Below are 16,764 nucleotides of genomic sequence, written 5' to 3'. Positions count from 1 at the left end.
TTGAAGAGCTGTCATTTTCAGCAGCTTCTAAATGTGAAAGTTTGTGTTTGTGTGTGTGTGTGTGTGTGTGTATAGGAGTCCTGCACAACCACTATGACTGTGCAGAAACATGACACCCCATGGCAACTTGGCATTTGTGTTCTGTTAGTGTGCGTGTGCGTGTGCGTGTGTGTGTGTGTGTGTGTCTCTGTGTGTGTGTTCGGGAGGAAGGGAGTGTTAAGGGGTGGGGTGGCACCGCGCGAGGTGTCAGCAGCAGCATCGCTGCTCCCCTCAGTGCCAGGGGGATTCTGAAGAGCCAGCAGCCACAGCTCCTCTCTCTGAACGAAACCTCTCGCTGAGTTAGAGAACCCCTACGCGGGGGGAGGAGGGAGGGGAGACGGTGGGCGGCCGGCCGGCGCCCAAAAACCCCCTCAACTCTGTCTGCATTCAACCCGGGCAGCAGTCAGGGAGGCTGTGGGGACCAGTTATCGCGGGCATCCGCCGTCACCTGTGACCCCCAGCGCGGAGCACCCAACTTGAGACTTCAGAAACAGAAGAGCCAGGAGAGAGCATAGAAGAAGGAATGCAGTGACGGAAGTCCAAAGGTTGCTGAAATTCTCACCTTAGTTGGTACATTTCAGAAGTGTGTGACAGGGATGGAAGACGAGGAGGATGAGGTGGGTTTGTTCTGTGTGTGGTCGTTTCCCCGAGTGTGTGTGATTATAAGGTATTTCTTCTTGCTGTTGATTGCCATGACATTGTTGTTTTTCGGCCAAAATGCAAGGTATCTGTCTAACGTTTGGATTATAATTACCCTTTGTTCCCATAATAGTCATTCGTCCGTCCCCAGCTCAACTTTAGACTCAGTCTCTGGTCTTTGATCTACTGCTAACTTTAGATGGCGCCTCAAACCTGCCATGTTGTTTTAGCTGTGATCCAGGCCGGTACCAAAACTTCTTCTTACCATCTAAAGCAGCCGTATATTCTCTGAATGACAAAGAGACCAATTCTGTCGCTGGTTTGGCCTTGGCTCTGTGCCACTGTTGCATTTGAATCTATACCGGTCTATGCCAGTAACTGTCAACTGTCGGTGGAATTATTTTTGGTTTGCTGGAATTAATCATATACTGTTGATGCAACAAATGTCATATCTTCACACATATGCAGGGCTGTGCACAATAAGCCACAAATCAAGCAAACATCTATACGTTTACAAAACAAAAAAGTGTAGAATTGAAACATTAAACAGTGGCATCAATGTTTACTGCGTATAAGTGCTGATATGGTCACTGCCATTAGGACTAGTACACCGAATCCAGTTACAAATGTACAAAAAGGTGACGCAAAAATGTCAGTAAAGCTGCAGAATGCTTGTAATAGCCTGACCTGCGTATCCAGGATCAGATTCAAGCGTTGCATCCTTCTCTGTTTTGCTCCAGAATGGCCTGAACGCGCTGCATCTGGCAGCGAAGGAGGGGCACGAGGACCTAGTGGAGGAGCTTCTGGAGAGAGGAGCGCCGGTCGACTCAGCTACCAAGGTACCAATCAAGTCAAGGATTTGTCTCATTTCATTATTATAAGTGGGTTTATTTATAAGCAATGGTGAATATTGAACTACTGTTTCAACCAACAAATCCATCATGGGCCCTGGACACTCACGCACACGGCAACACCCATGTATTGCCGGCCCACCTTTGCTCTTTAGCAAGGTACCAGGAAAGCTGGAGGACAGGTGAGGAGGAGGAAGGGAGGGGGAGTGACAGATCCAAGAGAGGAGAGAAAAGCGAGAGAGAGAGAGAGAGAGAGAGAGAGAGAGAGGGAGAGAGACAGAGCGAGAGCAAGCGAAAGGGCGATATACAGCCGTGTCATTCTTAGATAGTAAATCATGGGACCCCACACTCCCTCCAAGAATGAAACCTGAGCCGGGCGTTAGGCCGCTAAATAAAGATTAAAGAGATACATATCACGGAGGTTTTACTAGGGCGGTTGTGCAAATTGCAACTCTCTAAAAACATGGGTCTTTGTTTGTTGTTATCTGATTGTCGGTTACAGTATGTCAGAATATGCTATCTCACTTGTGGAGGAAACAGAGAAAATGAGAAAGACAGAGAGAGAGTGTCAAAGATAATGACGGCATACCTAATGTGAATAAAAGGCCGTAAACAAAGAAAAACGCAAAACGATTGTTACGATTGCAGAGACGGACACGAAGAGAGGGTGGTACAAACAAACATGGCACTTTGAGACGAGGGACCCTGAAAACATAGGAAACGAGTGTAAATCACTAACCGCATGTCCCCAACAGTCAGAGAAACTCCAGAATCCTTTGACGTAGTCGCAGTTGGATTTACTGATTATCCAATCATGTATTTTGCCTTCTTTCTTAAATCTTGGTTGTTCATGATGGCACTTTTATTATTAAATATTGCATACTGCTTGGTATGACGCACCAAACACATGTTCTGTATATGTATGAGAAAAAGAGAGAGAGAGAGAGAGAGAGGAAGGGAGAGGGAGAGAGATGGGGTGTGTTACTCCTGCCATTAAGATGACTTGTTACTCGACCCTGTTGCAGGTCCAATGTATCACACCTAACAGCCAACAACACACAACAAGGAATCTGTCGCCGCGCTGCCTGTGTCTGATAACCTTGGGCTGAGCGGAATCTGGTCTCCGTCATTTACTTTTAAGTCATTTTCACCATCTGAAAACATTAAGTGAATATCCAGATGTAAAATAATGATTGTAGGTAGTTTTTGACATTGCTTCCGCGTTAAGTGTTCATCCAGGATGCGACAAGGGTGTGGATCCTAATGCCACCGGGGTTTGTGCATTCTTCACACCTATCACTGTTGTATGTTCCTATTGAGTCATGGACACACACGCGCACACACAGGCAACACAAAGAGACAAACTCAGACTTAACCCCCACCCATTGTATCTTTACAGAAAGGAAACACAGCCCTCCACATCGCCTCATTGGCTGGACAGAAAGAAGTAGCCAGACTATTGGTGAAGAGAGGAGGGGATCTTAACGCTCAATCTCAGGTGAGAACCTCCTTGGAGGACACCAGCTAACGCAATAGTTATTGTGAAGCCTTACGCTGTAGATGTGTATTATACCGGGTAAAAAACAAAAACTAAAAAATAAATGACTCTAAACACTCTCTGCTGTCTGTGGCCTTTGCAGAATGGCTTCACTCCACTCTACATGGCGGCGCAGGAGAACCACTTGGAGGTGGTGCGATACCTGTTGGAGAACGGAGGCAACCAGAGCATCGCAACAGAGGTAGTTGTGCATGTACATGTTGGTGATGGGCATTTGACATAAAATAGGTGCTTTTATGTGCGGTCACTTTCAAAATGTGTTGGTGGTCTAGCAATACAGTGGCTACCGCTTAGAAGCTAATGTCCAATAAAAGGATCTGCAAGAGAGCAATGTTCAAGATTCAAGAGATTCGAGATTATTATTCGTCACTTACATATACATACTTTCATACATGTATGCAGTGAAATGTAATGCAACGCACCCGGTGATAACACACAATATGTCCTCGGAAAAATTTCTAATAGCCCAACTAACTGACTCCTAAAACGTAATACAGTAAGTCGAATACTTATAGAATAAAATAAAAATATATAGAATAAAATAAAATACAATAAAAATAAAATGAAATAAAATGGAATAGAAAGAGGGAATATGCTTATGTATATGAAATTGGCAATTATGTATATACAGATATGTGCATTAAAGTGGCATGTGAATAAAGTGAGGTAGTGTTTGGGATAATACAGCACAGTATACAACAGTACTGCGCAGCAATACGGCATCACGAACAACCCTGAACAGTGACACAGTATGCGGTACAGTATGCTACATACACTGTGATTTAATAGATCTGTTTTGTCTAGACAGGAAGGGAGAGGTTCACCTTCCTTTGCCAGTCTCATGCTACAGACACTGTTTGACCGACTAGAATCCAAATGAAACTGTGCTTCTGCTTTGCTTCTGATCTTCATTCAGCATCTGTCTCTCTTCTTCTGCCTACTTCCCCTTTAATCCCCTCCTTCTCTTTCTTCAGGACGGCTTCACTCCACTGGCCATCGCCCTCCAGCAGGGCCACAACTCGGTGGTCTGCCTGCTCCTGGAGCACGACACCAAGGGCAAGGTCCGCCTGCCGGCGCTGCACATCGCCGCCCGCAAGGACGACACCAAGTCTGCAGCCCTGCTGCTCCAGAACGACCACAATGCTGACGTCCAGTCCAAGGTGAGGGGTTGATAGCACGGCGTGAAAGGGGAGGGAAGGAATGAGGGTGAGAAGGGAAGAGTAGAATGGGTTGGGCAGACTTGAAAGAGAAACACCTAGAACTATTTCTGGAGAGTCAGGGTTAGGGTTAGGGTTAGGGTTAGGTTTGGGATGGTCAGATATGGGGTTTGACCGGCCAATTAGGAACTTGTGGGGCAAGGCAAAGTAGGGGAGGAGGCAAACAGAAGAGGATGGAACGACTGACCACACAACTATAGTGTTTGTATTGGTGTTGATGATGTCATCTACTAGCGATGCACAATACCGACGCTGGTATCGAATAGCACTCTCACTCTCACTGGAACAGGGTGGGTGCGTCACAGAACCCCTTAAAAAGAGTCATATCAAGTGTTAGTGTTTCGATCTTCTGCTTTTTTAGTCAATCGTTGGGTTTTAACGACCACAGGTTTATAGTCCGGACTGTCTAGTACATTGTTAATTACAACTTTGGACCTCAGGATCAGGACTGACTGTGTACTCCTATCATTTCCTACAGCTGTTTCTACTAAATGCTGTCTCATTGGTGCAGACGCTTTGCGCATCGTGTTTTTCCGCCCTTGTAACCTTACCTTGAGCTTTACGTTCACTTTGTCGCGAGAAATGCTTTTGTCCCATAACGACCAAAGTTAACCCTCCCACTCCCCCCCCCCCCCCCCCCCCACCCCACCCCCTCTCTTTCTACGCACCCTAACCAGATGATGGTCAATAGAACGACGGAGGTATTCAGACAGATTCTGCTACTTACACTCCATTTTTGTTTTTTCTTACAAATTCCTTCTTTATCACCTCTGACCATCTCTTCCAGCTCTTTAGTCCTTTTTCCTCTCTTGTTGAATGGGAGCATATGGAAAACTGCATGTCGGTCTTTATTTAACACTAATAATGGCATTGTGTTGGTTAATCAGACGTGCATTTCAGAAATTCTGTACATAAAAACCTGCATGGCTAAAAGTTTAATTGTGCATTGTATAGATACAGCTTTTTGTGGATGTTTTATTGAAATAGTATTCATATTTGTTTGATAGCTATTGGTTTCTCTTTCTTTGTTTAAATCACGAAGCCGTTTTGGGATTTTAAACTTTGATTTAAGTAATAATATGAGGGTTAACCGCTTTCTCTCTCTGTAGTGCACAGCATGCATAGCCCAGAAACCCATTCATAAAATTGTTTTTCCTTTTCTGCAACACATTGTGTCTGCACAACCTGGTCTTACGCTTTTTCGTGCTCATAGTCACAAAAATGAATCTACTGAATTTTGTCCCAGTGCACGATTGTCTGACTTTTTCGTGCTACACATAACAAAATGTAAACCAGTTAATTTGAATGGGGACATTTTCTTTAACTTAGCAGATGACCTTTGGTCGGGGTTCAAAGGTCAATACATTAGTTTAGGGTCCATGAAATTTCTCAAACTTACATGTGTTAACCTACAAGATGAGACCTTTCCAAAAATTTGTTTGGTTTTGCTCTACGACGAAGAAACGGCCAGAGGTCACCTTTGAAGCCCTATATCTCTGTAATTAAAATACCTACCAAATGAAGGTCAACTGTTTTAGACAGCTCTTGACATGTACTTTTAGAAGGGTGGTAGTGCCAATAGGGGGCACTACTTAAAATGGTCTATAAACATATAATTCATGCAAATTACATATGTAAATACTGATAACGCAGGTATATTCCCCAATTAAATTAACCCCTATTAACACATGCATGTAGTTTTTCACCCATAAATGTGTTTCATTTGTAGGTTGTTGATAATAAAATGACTTTACTCATGAGTCAATTGCATCAAGATGCATAACAAAATGGTGTATGATTGTAGTTTTTGTAGTTTTTAGGGTTAGGGCTTAACGTTTGGGTACGAAATGTTTATAAATAACTGTGTAAATATTACACAATGTATATGTATGTAATTGTATTTTTGCTCCTGCAGAAGTCCGTATGATATCAACATTGTTTTTAAGAAAATCATGTTTTATTCACAATGTCATGGAGACTACACTACTCACGATCCTAAGTGTAACAGCAAAGTCTCTGATTGGTGGAGCTCGCTGTTACCATGGAAATGTTTACCCCTCTGGCTGATGGGTACACAGGCGCGCAAACTCTGATATTTATATTCAGTTAAACTAGATCTATGAATGAAATTCATACTGAGGGTATGACCCTATATCCCTATTCTCGCCCAACCTTGAATTTAATAGACCATGCACAGAAAAAGTGAAACCAGTATCCCACTTTGATTTTGTGGTAGAACGACATTCAAGGCCATGCATTTTAGAATTTATTACCACCCGCTGTTGGCATACTTTCATCGGGTTAGTTTAAGTTTTAGTGTACGTATCTGCGCTAATGTCGAAGAAAATCTCCCCATTCAAATGAATTGGTTTCAATTTCGTTATGTGTAGCACGAGAAAAGTCGGACAATCATGCTCAACAAACACGATTCAATCGATTTGTGACTATGAGCACGAAAAAGCGTGAGACCGGGTTGGTCTGCCTGATCTTTAAGTTAACTCTGTTTCTTAATTGAATCGCACCATGTCTATCAGAACGGGAAGGTAAGGAGTTATTGATATAGAGATTTAAAGCTCTTCTATAAATGTCAATCTGTGCGTCTTAGCAGAAACACACACTGCGTAGTTGCTGTTTCTTTCCTCTGTCCCTTTTAAGTTTTTCATGGTGTTTGCCTTTTTTGAATTCCAAATCGAAGCTTGTTCAACTTTGTTTCAACATTTTTTTTATGAATTACCTTATATCATGAGCATTGCGGAGATGTTGTGCTGTTGCATGTGTAATGCATGCTGTTTTACCTGCATATCATAACACACAGTAATGTGATTTATTCAGGTCTCATTTTTCAGCTGCACTGCCTCATGGGAATGCTGCATGCATGTGATTCAGTTAATTAACCCTGCCGTAGAAGAAAGAATGAAAGAAAGAAAGAAAGAAAGAAAGAAAGAAAGAAAGAAAGAAAGAAAGACAGCAAGAAAGAACTTTCTTTCTTTCTTTCTTTCTTTCTTTCTTTCATTCTTTTTCAAATTCTCTTTGAGTGTCATCTTTACCCCTCTCTTTCATCCTGTCTGTCCTCCCCACTCTCCTCTCCCGTCTCTCTTCTCCACCCCCCCTTCTTCCCCCCCCCCCCCCAGAGTGGATTCACCCCCCTGCACATCGCCGCTCACTATGGCAACGTGAACGTCTCCACCCTGCTGCTGAACCGGGGAGCAGCTGTAGATTTCACAGCCAGGGTAACGCCGCTAGATTTACAGTATATTTCCTTCGGCCAATCATCAAACAGTCTGCCCTGGTATGGTTTATTGGTTTTGTAATTTGTTTGAGGTAAATTGTACACTGCAAATTTTTTTCTTGCTTATTTTTTTTTTATTTACAGTTATTTTACTTGTTATTGTTTATTTTTAGGTTTATGTTTATTGTTTATTGTACATTTCTAGGTTTACTGTATGTTGCAATCTTTTTTTTTAGTACATTTTTAGGTTTATGTATTACTTTATTATTATTGCCTGTCTTTGAAAATGTATCAGCTTATTAAATGATCATTTGCATATTTATCAGGTCACAATGAATATATAATTGGATTTTGCCTCGCCATTGTTATGAATTATTTCATTACAAAAAAGACCTCATAGTAGAAACCAGACACCAACCTTACTTAGTGTATATATCTACGTTAAACTTGGCTTCACTTTTTTTTTTTTTTACCATTTACTTTATGTTACATACTTTGAAAGTCACTGACAAACTAAGTCAAATTCCTTGTGTGTGTGTGTGTGTGTGTGAGCATATTTGGCCAATGAAGCCTGATTCTGATATCATGTTGTTTCCTTGTTTACCTCTTTTTTTTAACAGAATGGAATAACTCCTCTCCACGTGGCATCCAAGAGAGGCAACACCAACATGGTGGCCCTGCTGCTGGACAGAGGAGCTGAGATAGACGCTAAAACAAGGGTGAGCTGCTGAGCTGTCATCAGCACAGAGGGATTTTGGAAAATGAATGGCAACATCGATTACATTTAGCTGACCTCACTCCTCCCTGTGTGTGTGTGTGTGTGTGTGTGTGTGTGTGTGTGTGTGTGTGTGTGTGTGTGTGTGTGTGTGTGTGTGTGTGTGTGTGTGCGCGCGCGTGTGTGTGTGTGTGTGTCTCAGGATGGGCTGACCCCTCTGCACTGTGCAGCCAGGAGTGGACACGACCCAGCAGTGGAGCTGCTGCTGGAGAGGGGAGCCCCCATCCTCGCTAGAACAAAGGTACAATAACACAGACAAGCACACATGCTATGTAAATGCAGACTTCTGTATGTTTTCTGTACAGTTTATTTTTATTTGTAGAGATATATTTATGTATTTATTTATTCATTCATACGTTTGTTTGTTTTTTACCTAGTCAGGTACGTACATTTTAACTGCTCCACCTTAGGTTCTTAGGTTTGGGTCTTGCAGATGGTACTGCAGGTCCTCTGTAGAATTAAGAAAGGAAGATTGATAACAAACAAATATTATGCATAACAAATATGATGTGGATCACATTCAATAAAATAGTTGCTTTTGTTGATCCTGTTTCTTTTCGAACTTTGATCATCATTTCGCATATTTCTTGAGATTTAGTCTCTATAATTAATATTTTTGGACTTTTGACATAGAATTATACGTATGTGCATGTCAAACCTGACACAGGAGTTCAGGCAAAACAGATGTAACTGTGCGGAACAAACTGAAGTGCATTGTCTCTCACCTCTCTCCAGAATGGACTTTCCCCTCTGCACATGTCGGCCCAAGGAGACCACGTGGAGTGTGTGAGGCACCTGCTGCAGCACAAGGCGCCGGTGGATGACGTGACACTGGACTACCTGACGGCGCTGCACGTGGCGGCTCACTGCGGCCACTACAGAGTCACCAAGCTGCTGCTGGACAAGAGGGCCAACCCCAACGCCAGAGCGCTGGTAGCGACACATAAAAACACAGACACACGGACACACACACACTTGTACTCAAAAAAGTACAGTAACTCAGAAGGCCTTGGGCCTTGTTGGCCAGGATTAGATTCTTCTTTCTTTGCTACTGGAGCCAGGAAACTTCCAGAATGTCAAAGGGGACACAGCAGTTGATTTGTGATCAAAGTTCTGCTGTGTATATATTATGTGAATGGACAGCACATTCCCTTGGCTCGCTAGACCCCTCTTTGTCATTATAATGTATTGACTCCACTTTGCCCTTCTCCTTCTTGCTCATCTCTCTCTCTCTCTCTCTCTTTCTCACTTCCTCTCTCTCTCCCTCTCTCTCACTTTCTCCCTCTGTATACATTTATCATCAGAATGGCTTCACCCCTCTGCATATCGCCTGTAAGAAGAACCGGGTGAAAGTGATGGAGCTGCTGGTTAAATATGGAGCCTCCATCCAGGCAATAACTGAGGTAGGACATCTAGAAATAGTATCCTATGTCCGGGAAGGATTATTTTTCTTCTTATTGTTGTGAACCGGTTGCAATGAATTCTCAACACCGTTTTTTTTTCCCTTTTCGTAACTTCCCTGCCTCACATTCTCCTTTTCGGTCTTTTATTCTCTGTATCACTATCCTCCTTTCTTCCCAGTCTGGCCTAACTCCCATCCATGTGTCCGCCTTCATGGGTCACCTGAACATTGTTCTACTGCTGCTGCAGAACGGGGCCTCTCCTGACGTTCGCAATATTGTGAGTCAATCACTTCTGCAACCAATTTGGCAAAAGACAGTTCTTAGTTCTTTGGAAGTTGGCTAAAATATTTACTTTCCCTTTTTTACTTGGTTTTGTAACGATAAAGAGCATCTACCCCTTTACCTTTCTCTATCTAACTGTGTGTGTGTGTGTGTGTGTGTGTGTGTGTGCGTGCATGCCCCAGCGTGGTGAGACCGCCCTCCACATGGCAGCGCGTGCCGGGCAGATGGAAGTGGTTCGCTGTCTGCTGAGGAACGGCACTCTGGTGGACGCCGTGGCTCGTGTAAGCCATCATTCACAGAAAGACATCCATTCATATTCATCCTTACTGGACAAATCAAATGTCAATACATCAGTCTTAGAAATGTCCAGCGACCCTGTAGTCATATCAAGCAAACCAACGTGGAGTCTCGAGTCCAAGGTTGAGAATGTCCCATCTCCACGATTGCCCACTTTCTATGTAACTGCATCAGGCAACCATGTTGTCCAAGCCCATTATTTACCTTCTTTCCTTACATACAACATGAACTCCTCAGGAGGACCAGACCCCTCTGCACATCGCCTCTCGTCTGGGCAAGACGGATATTGTGCAGCTGCTTCTGCAGCACATGGCACACCCCGACGCCGCCACCATCAACGGCTACACCCCGCTGCACATCTCGGCCCGGGAGGGTCAAGTGGAGACCGCCGCCGTGCTGCTGGAGGCCGGGGCTTCACACTCGCTGGCCACCAAGGTGAGGAGGGTGCATAGACGTGATTTATTGTCCTCAAATTGGACAGAAACCTGATGGGTGTAACTGCGTCTAATGTGCTTTGAAGATCTAATCACTCAAACCATCTTCACGGATTTGTCAGAGTTGAGATGGAGCTCAAATCCAATTTGCCATTTAACTGCGTACATACACACATATACACATTTCTATGTTTGGATATAATACAGCATCTTGCATTCTTAGCATGAATGTCTCAGACAAAGAAACAGATCTGTAATTTTCTTCTGCGTTGGACATTATAAGGTGAAGTGAGGTGTGGCATTATCTGCCTTTTGCTTGCTAAACTATTCCCAAATGCAATTTGGACACAGGTGCATATTTAAAAGTCACACACAAACGTCTTTTCTGTGTTTCAATTGTATTCAGTCAGCAAATTACATTATACAGTATTCATTCTGAAATGAATTAATTTGGATTTATCTTTCATCCTACAGAAAGGATTCACTCCATTACATGTGGCTGCGAAGTACGGAAGCCTAGATGTAGCAAAACTCCTCCTTCAGCGCAGAGCTCTGCCTGACGATGCTGGAAAAGTAAGGGCGAGAAATTCAAATAACGTGTTTGGAAACAGTTTATTTTAACAAAAACAAGGAGCCAGTAATTGACATTGATCGATGTGAATGATTGAAGTTACTCTATATGTATAAGATTAAGTACTATGGATTTGATAATATAAAATATAACTGAATAAATATCCACACTAATTACTACACTAATATATTATTATATTTGTTTTTATCGTGCAATATTGTCACCCTTCCAGAACGGCTTGACCCCACTGCATGTAGCAGCTCACTATGACAACCAGGAGGTGGCGCTGCTACTGCTGGACAAAGGAGCCTCACCTCATGCTACAGCGAAGGCAAGAACAAGAAAAAAAAAATAATAATAATAAATTTAAAAAAAAACACAAAACAGGGACAATTAATGATGCTTAACAGTAAAAAAAAAAAAAAAAGACAAGAAAATAATGTATATTGTGGCGATTAGGAACATTTTGATGCTAAAACTGAAAAGTGGGACCATCTGGCTGACCCGTCACGCTCTTTCTTCCCCGTCCAGAATGGCTACACTCCGCTCCACATTGCTGCCAAAAAGAACCAGACGCCCGTGGCCCTGGCACTGCTCCAGTATGGTGCGGAGGCCAAGGCTCTGACAGAGCAGGGCATCAGCCCCCTGCACCTGGCCGCCCAGGAGGGACACGCCGAGATGGTCGGCCTGCTCCTGGGCAGAGGAGCAACCGTCAACGCACCTACCAAGGTTACACACATATACAGAGACCTGTTCCAATGTAAACATAATAAAGGTATTGTCATGCCTCGTACACAACTGACCCGTCGGTCTGCCAGAAGTCATTCAAGTCAATGGAAGAGCTCTGTGATGCCCCCTGGTGGCCGAAGCATCTGTTGACAACGGAGTGACGGATACGTTGAGAAATTTCTAAATAGGCGTTGACGACGGACCGTCAAACTTTTATTTTTCTGCAGGAAGCAGCAGTTGGCATGAATAAATGAAAATGTTTATAGTACATATGTTATATGATACTGCGTTGCGATATTAGATACATCCAATTTTTTTTTTAGTGGGGCGGCGTGGCGCAGGAGGTAGAGCGGGTCGTCCAGTTATCTGGTTCGATCCCTGCCAGCGTGCCGAAGTGTCCTTGAGCTAACTCTGAACCCCTAACTGCTCTCGTTGAGCAGGTGTGCGGCATGCGTGGTTGCTGCCGCCATCAATGTGTGAATGTGAGGCACATATTGTAAAGCGCTTTGAAAGGTCGCAAGATCAGAGAGGCGCTATATAAGATGCAGTAGCACTGACGTTACAATTGGGTTTGAGGTGTGAGGGTCAGAAGTAAAATACATAAACTCTGTCAGCATCTTTGCTATTCTTTTTTCTGCACCTTCGTCCTTTAACACACAGTTACTAACAGTGGATTCACCCGCTTCGTGCGTTTCAGAGTGGCCTGACTCCCCTGCACCTCACCGCCCAAGAGGACAGAGTGAACGCAGCAGAAGTGCTGGTCAAGCACGACGCCAACTTGGACCAGCAAACTAAGGTCCTAAAGTTTGATCTGGACCTTTATTGTCCTTTATAACCAAAAAGAGTAAGATCATTGTCTAACGTACAGATGTACCAGATATGACTTTGCAGCCTGTTTCACATGCACAAATCGCATTAAATACAGATCAGATACTGTCCATGTTTGTCATTTAAAGACCATTTTTTTCATATCCAGTTCTGTAAAGTCACTGACAATCTGGTCACAACACAAAAGTCGAGCTAATTACAGTACTTTCTATTTTCTTGTTCTTCTGTCCTGACTAGCTTGGATACACCCCTCTGATAGTGGCCTGTCACTATGGAAACACCAAGATGGTCAACTTCCTGCTCCAGCAAGGGGCCAGCGTCAACGCTAAGACGAAGGTAGGGGTTCGGATGTCGGATAAATATCCTGAATTGTATTTGAAAAATGTTTTCTTGGTACGGGTCTTTATAGTGGCTTCAACAGTAGTCCTGTTTTAAATTCTGCAGAATGGGTACACACCCCTTCACCAGGCAGCCCAACAGGGGAACACACACATCATAAATATGCTGCTGCAGCATGGGGCAAAGCCCAACGCTACCACTACGGTAAGAAGCAACAACTGAGCAATGAACCACCAGCTACTTCATTTGAAGGCGTCTTTTTAAAAAGGGAAGAGTCACAATTTGTTTCTTTTTCACCTCTATTTGTCAGAACGGAAACACTGCCCTGTCCATCGCCAGACGTCTGGGTTACATTTCCGTGGTGGACACGCTGAAGGTCATAACAGAGGAGGTCATCACCACCACGACGGTGAGCTCCGCAATAGCTCTTATCGCCATAGCTTATCTTCAAAGCCCAAGACAGAGCTGGGAGAGGTAGAAAGCCCCGTTTTTCACGTTCCTACTCTGTCCGATGCCAGACGTTGACCGAGAAACACAAGCTGAACGTTCCGGAGACCATGACCGAGATTCTGGACGTGTCTGATGACGAGGGTGAGTTTCTGTGTCCCGGAAAAAAGAACAGAAAATAGCCAAAGAAAATAGCTCTACCTCCGAGTTCTGAAGTCGTAGATAACGTGGTAATGTTTTTAGGACCATGCCATGCACTGCAATCATTGTTAGGCTTACTTAAGACCCATCAGTAAGTAAGGCTAACAACGATTGGTGTCAGGCACTGCAATCGTTGTTAGGCTTACTTAGGACTCATCACACAAGATAGTGGAGTCCACAGTCGCACTTGTTCAAAGATGTGTTCCCGTCTTAGTTCCTAGAGGGTTTTGGGGAATGCAATCCTGTAGCTTGGGTTCTCAAAGCTCTGTGTTCCGTAGCGCTGAGGCTTACGGATGACGAGCCGTTTACTGAGATGTCTGTGGACCCGGAAGGTACTGGATGATCTAAAGACCTCCATCTAACTCTGCCTGTCTACTAAAGAGATTTTTATCAAGCCCCTGCGTTCTTGCACCCCGTCTTCCCAACGTTTGCGAGCATGCCGCGTTACCTTTATCAGTGAAAGGTAACCTATGATAGATTATCAGTGTGTCACCTTCCTTTAGTCTTGCCCTGTTTAACTCCTTGCTGTTTGGTTTGGGAAACTCTGCCCGGTTGACGTGATTGTTCCGTTGCGTATCAGTGGAATAGTCGGAGGTACATTCGTTATTCTGGACATCAATGCCTTGGAAAGAATCTAACTGCAAGGAGGAGATTGCAGGTGTTTCACTTGTCATTTTGGTATTTGCGTTATCTATCATACAGCAGGTTAGCACTGTACAGTAAGAGATGAGTTGTCTTTTCCCTCAGATTGCCAGCAAGTATTTTAAAAACCAAAATGTGGAAGTACTCATAGTTTTGGATGACAATTCAACTTACAATTCAAAACACGCATACAGTGCCAGCAACGTAAACAGAGAAAGAGTGGGAAGAAGTCATCCAGACACAAAATTTGGAAGAAAAGCCAAAAAAACTTTGCAGATTGCAAATTAAATGACAAGTGCGACTCCCCTTCTACTAATTAGATGGATAATGTGGATTTCCATTCAGTTCCGCACTTTCTACTTCTTCTGTTTGCCTCCGCTGTCTCATTGTGTCGGCTTCTCCACCTTGTTTTCCCAGGCGAGGACACGATGACGGGCGATGGAGGGGAGTACCTGAGAGCCGAGGACCTCAGAGAGCTGGGAGACGACTCTCTCCCCGGACACTATTTGGACAGATTCAGCGACATGAGCCACAACCTGGACAGGTCGGATACACACACACACATACACATACACACAACATGTTTATGTGGTGAGAATGCATTTGATTCAGAGGTCCTCACATATTAACCATCTTTATTTTCTTGTTTCAAAAGGCCCAACCAGACTCCTATTCACCAGAGTTTCCACCAGAGAGATGGTGTTCTGATAGAAGACATGATTGCAAGCCACCAGGTATGGAAAAATCAACTTGAAATGCTGATATCTAAAGAAACGAGGTGTGGACGATATACCCAACACCTTATTTTATTTTTGTTTTTCATTTGTGGACTTACATGCATATCGTTTCCACTTAACTCCAATGCAACAGAATGGATGACATAACAATTTTTTCGGACTGACGCTTTAAACAATGCAGTTAATCTAGTAAACGCATAGGAGACCTTGGAGATAAGTAATGAAAAAATAAAACATACTTGTTTATTATTGTGTTTTTATTTTCGGTGTTCTCTAGGTGACTTCTTTGTCCAGAGGGAGCGAGAAGGATTCGTACCGACTGAGCTGGGGAACCGAGCACCTCGATAACGTGGTGCTGTCCACCACCCTGCTGCATTCTGGGTAAGGACACACACACACACACACATACAGGCATGCACGGCCACACGCACGCACGCACACACACACACACACACACACACACGCACACTCGCAGGCACACACACACACACACACACACACACACACACACACACACACACATACAAGCAGAAAGATATAGACAATTTACCAAAAAGATCGATAGATAGATAGATACATTAAATTACACAAATTTGGCAATATAACCTAAATCTAAAAATGAACAATAAACAATAAAAAGAAACCCAAAAAGTCAACAATAAACAAAGTATCTATTCAATATACAATTCACACTGCGAAAAATAGGAAATTGGGCAAGTTTGCATACATATACAGTGTATTTAATAAAACTGTACGTATCAGGGTGGAAAAAAAAATGGTTATAAAAAAAAAGGCAGGCATACTTTTATTTATTGTAATTGGTGTCATCACGATTCTGTGTTTGATGGAAATGGCAGCATGCTCATGTTTCACATCTTTATTTAAGACAGTGGCGGTATATGACTTCACTTTCAAAATCAGATTTTTTTTGCACTTCCTTGTTGCTGTTTTTCACTCCTTCACGTTTCTGTTCCCCTCCCCCCTCTATTTTTTATTTGATGTTTTCTGTTGTGTCTTGTTCAATCTCTTGTCTCTCTCTCTCTCTTTCTCTCTCGCTCTCTCTCCCTTTGCTCACTCTCTCTCTCTCTCTCTCTCTCTCTTCCTCTCCTCCTGTCCTGGCTGTGTTTTGTGATGGTGTGTGTCCATGTTCTGCTTCTAGCTGTTCCTCCCCGTGCCTAGACCATGACAACAGCAGGTGATTCTCCTCATCTTGGATATTCCTCTTTCTTCTACTTCTTGTTCTTTGTCTTCCTGTTCTGTATTCCTCCACGCCGTCACTCTCCTTTTACCCATTTCAAGCACAAACCGCATGCATGTTTTGTTTTGTTCGTCTTATGTACGTGCAACTGGTAAACACTGAGTAAAATGAGAGTCTATTCATGTTTTGCCTCAGTACAGAAAGAAAACACAAACCTGAGGATATCGAGGCATCACATATATTATGATCACTAGAAGTGATTTGCTGTGATAATAATATTGTCTACTTCGTCTATACTGTCTACTTCCTCTTACTCTTACTACTTATTTTTATTTGATATGCAATGAA

At 43.3% G+C, this 16,764-nt stretch overlaps 1 protein-coding gene across 1 annotated transcript in view; it reads left to right on the top strand.

Moving 5' to 3' along the window:
• Nucleotides 1-374: 374 nt before the first annotated feature.
• The window catches only part of LOC307229499 (uncharacterized protein), a gene marked incomplete at its 3' end in the record, with an annotated part of 37,639 nt that continues 21,249 nt past the window's right edge, over nucleotides 375-16,764 (top strand). Inside the window, exons 1-26 of the mRNA XM_079999497.1 lie at nucleotides 375-656; nucleotides 1,419-1,517; nucleotides 2,929-3,027; nucleotides 3,170-3,268; nucleotides 4,062-4,247; nucleotides 7,436-7,534; nucleotides 8,154-8,252; nucleotides 8,451-8,549; nucleotides 9,044-9,241; nucleotides 9,613-9,711; nucleotides 9,890-9,988; nucleotides 10,176-10,274; nucleotides 10,528-10,725; nucleotides 11,199-11,297; nucleotides 11,528-11,626; nucleotides 11,827-12,024; nucleotides 12,722-12,820; nucleotides 13,090-13,188; nucleotides 13,297-13,395; nucleotides 13,502-13,600; nucleotides 13,710-13,782; nucleotides 14,118-14,171; nucleotides 14,899-15,025; nucleotides 15,137-15,215; nucleotides 15,496-15,599; nucleotides 16,378-16,413. Of these exons, the coding sequence (XP_079855623.1) occupies nucleotides 636-656; nucleotides 1,419-1,517; nucleotides 2,929-3,027; nucleotides 3,170-3,268; nucleotides 4,062-4,247; nucleotides 7,436-7,534; nucleotides 8,154-8,252; nucleotides 8,451-8,549; nucleotides 9,044-9,241; nucleotides 9,613-9,711; nucleotides 9,890-9,988; nucleotides 10,176-10,274; nucleotides 10,528-10,725; nucleotides 11,199-11,297; nucleotides 11,528-11,626; nucleotides 11,827-12,024; nucleotides 12,722-12,820; nucleotides 13,090-13,188; nucleotides 13,297-13,395; nucleotides 13,502-13,600; nucleotides 13,710-13,782; nucleotides 14,118-14,171; nucleotides 14,899-15,025; nucleotides 15,137-15,215; nucleotides 15,496-15,599; nucleotides 16,378-16,413 (2,759 nt within the window). The 5' untranslated portion in view covers nucleotides 375-635. The remainder of the gene's footprint in view (nucleotides 657-1,418; nucleotides 1,518-2,928; nucleotides 3,028-3,169; nucleotides 3,269-4,061; nucleotides 4,248-7,435; nucleotides 7,535-8,153; nucleotides 8,253-8,450; nucleotides 8,550-9,043; nucleotides 9,242-9,612; nucleotides 9,712-9,889; nucleotides 9,989-10,175; nucleotides 10,275-10,527; nucleotides 10,726-11,198; nucleotides 11,298-11,527; nucleotides 11,627-11,826; nucleotides 12,025-12,721; nucleotides 12,821-13,089; nucleotides 13,189-13,296; nucleotides 13,396-13,501; nucleotides 13,601-13,709; nucleotides 13,783-14,117; nucleotides 14,172-14,898; nucleotides 15,026-15,136; nucleotides 15,216-15,495; nucleotides 15,600-16,377; nucleotides 16,414-16,764) is intronic.

This window comes from Zeus faber (genome assembly GCF_960531495.2).
Source record: "Zeus faber genome assembly, chromosome: 4".
NCBI classification, from domain to species: domain Eukaryota; kingdom Metazoa; phylum Chordata; class Actinopteri; order Zeiformes; family Zeidae; genus Zeus; species Zeus faber.
The sequence above is the reverse complement of the archived record's forward strand: the minus strand, read 5'-3'. Positions and strand labels throughout refer to the sequence as shown.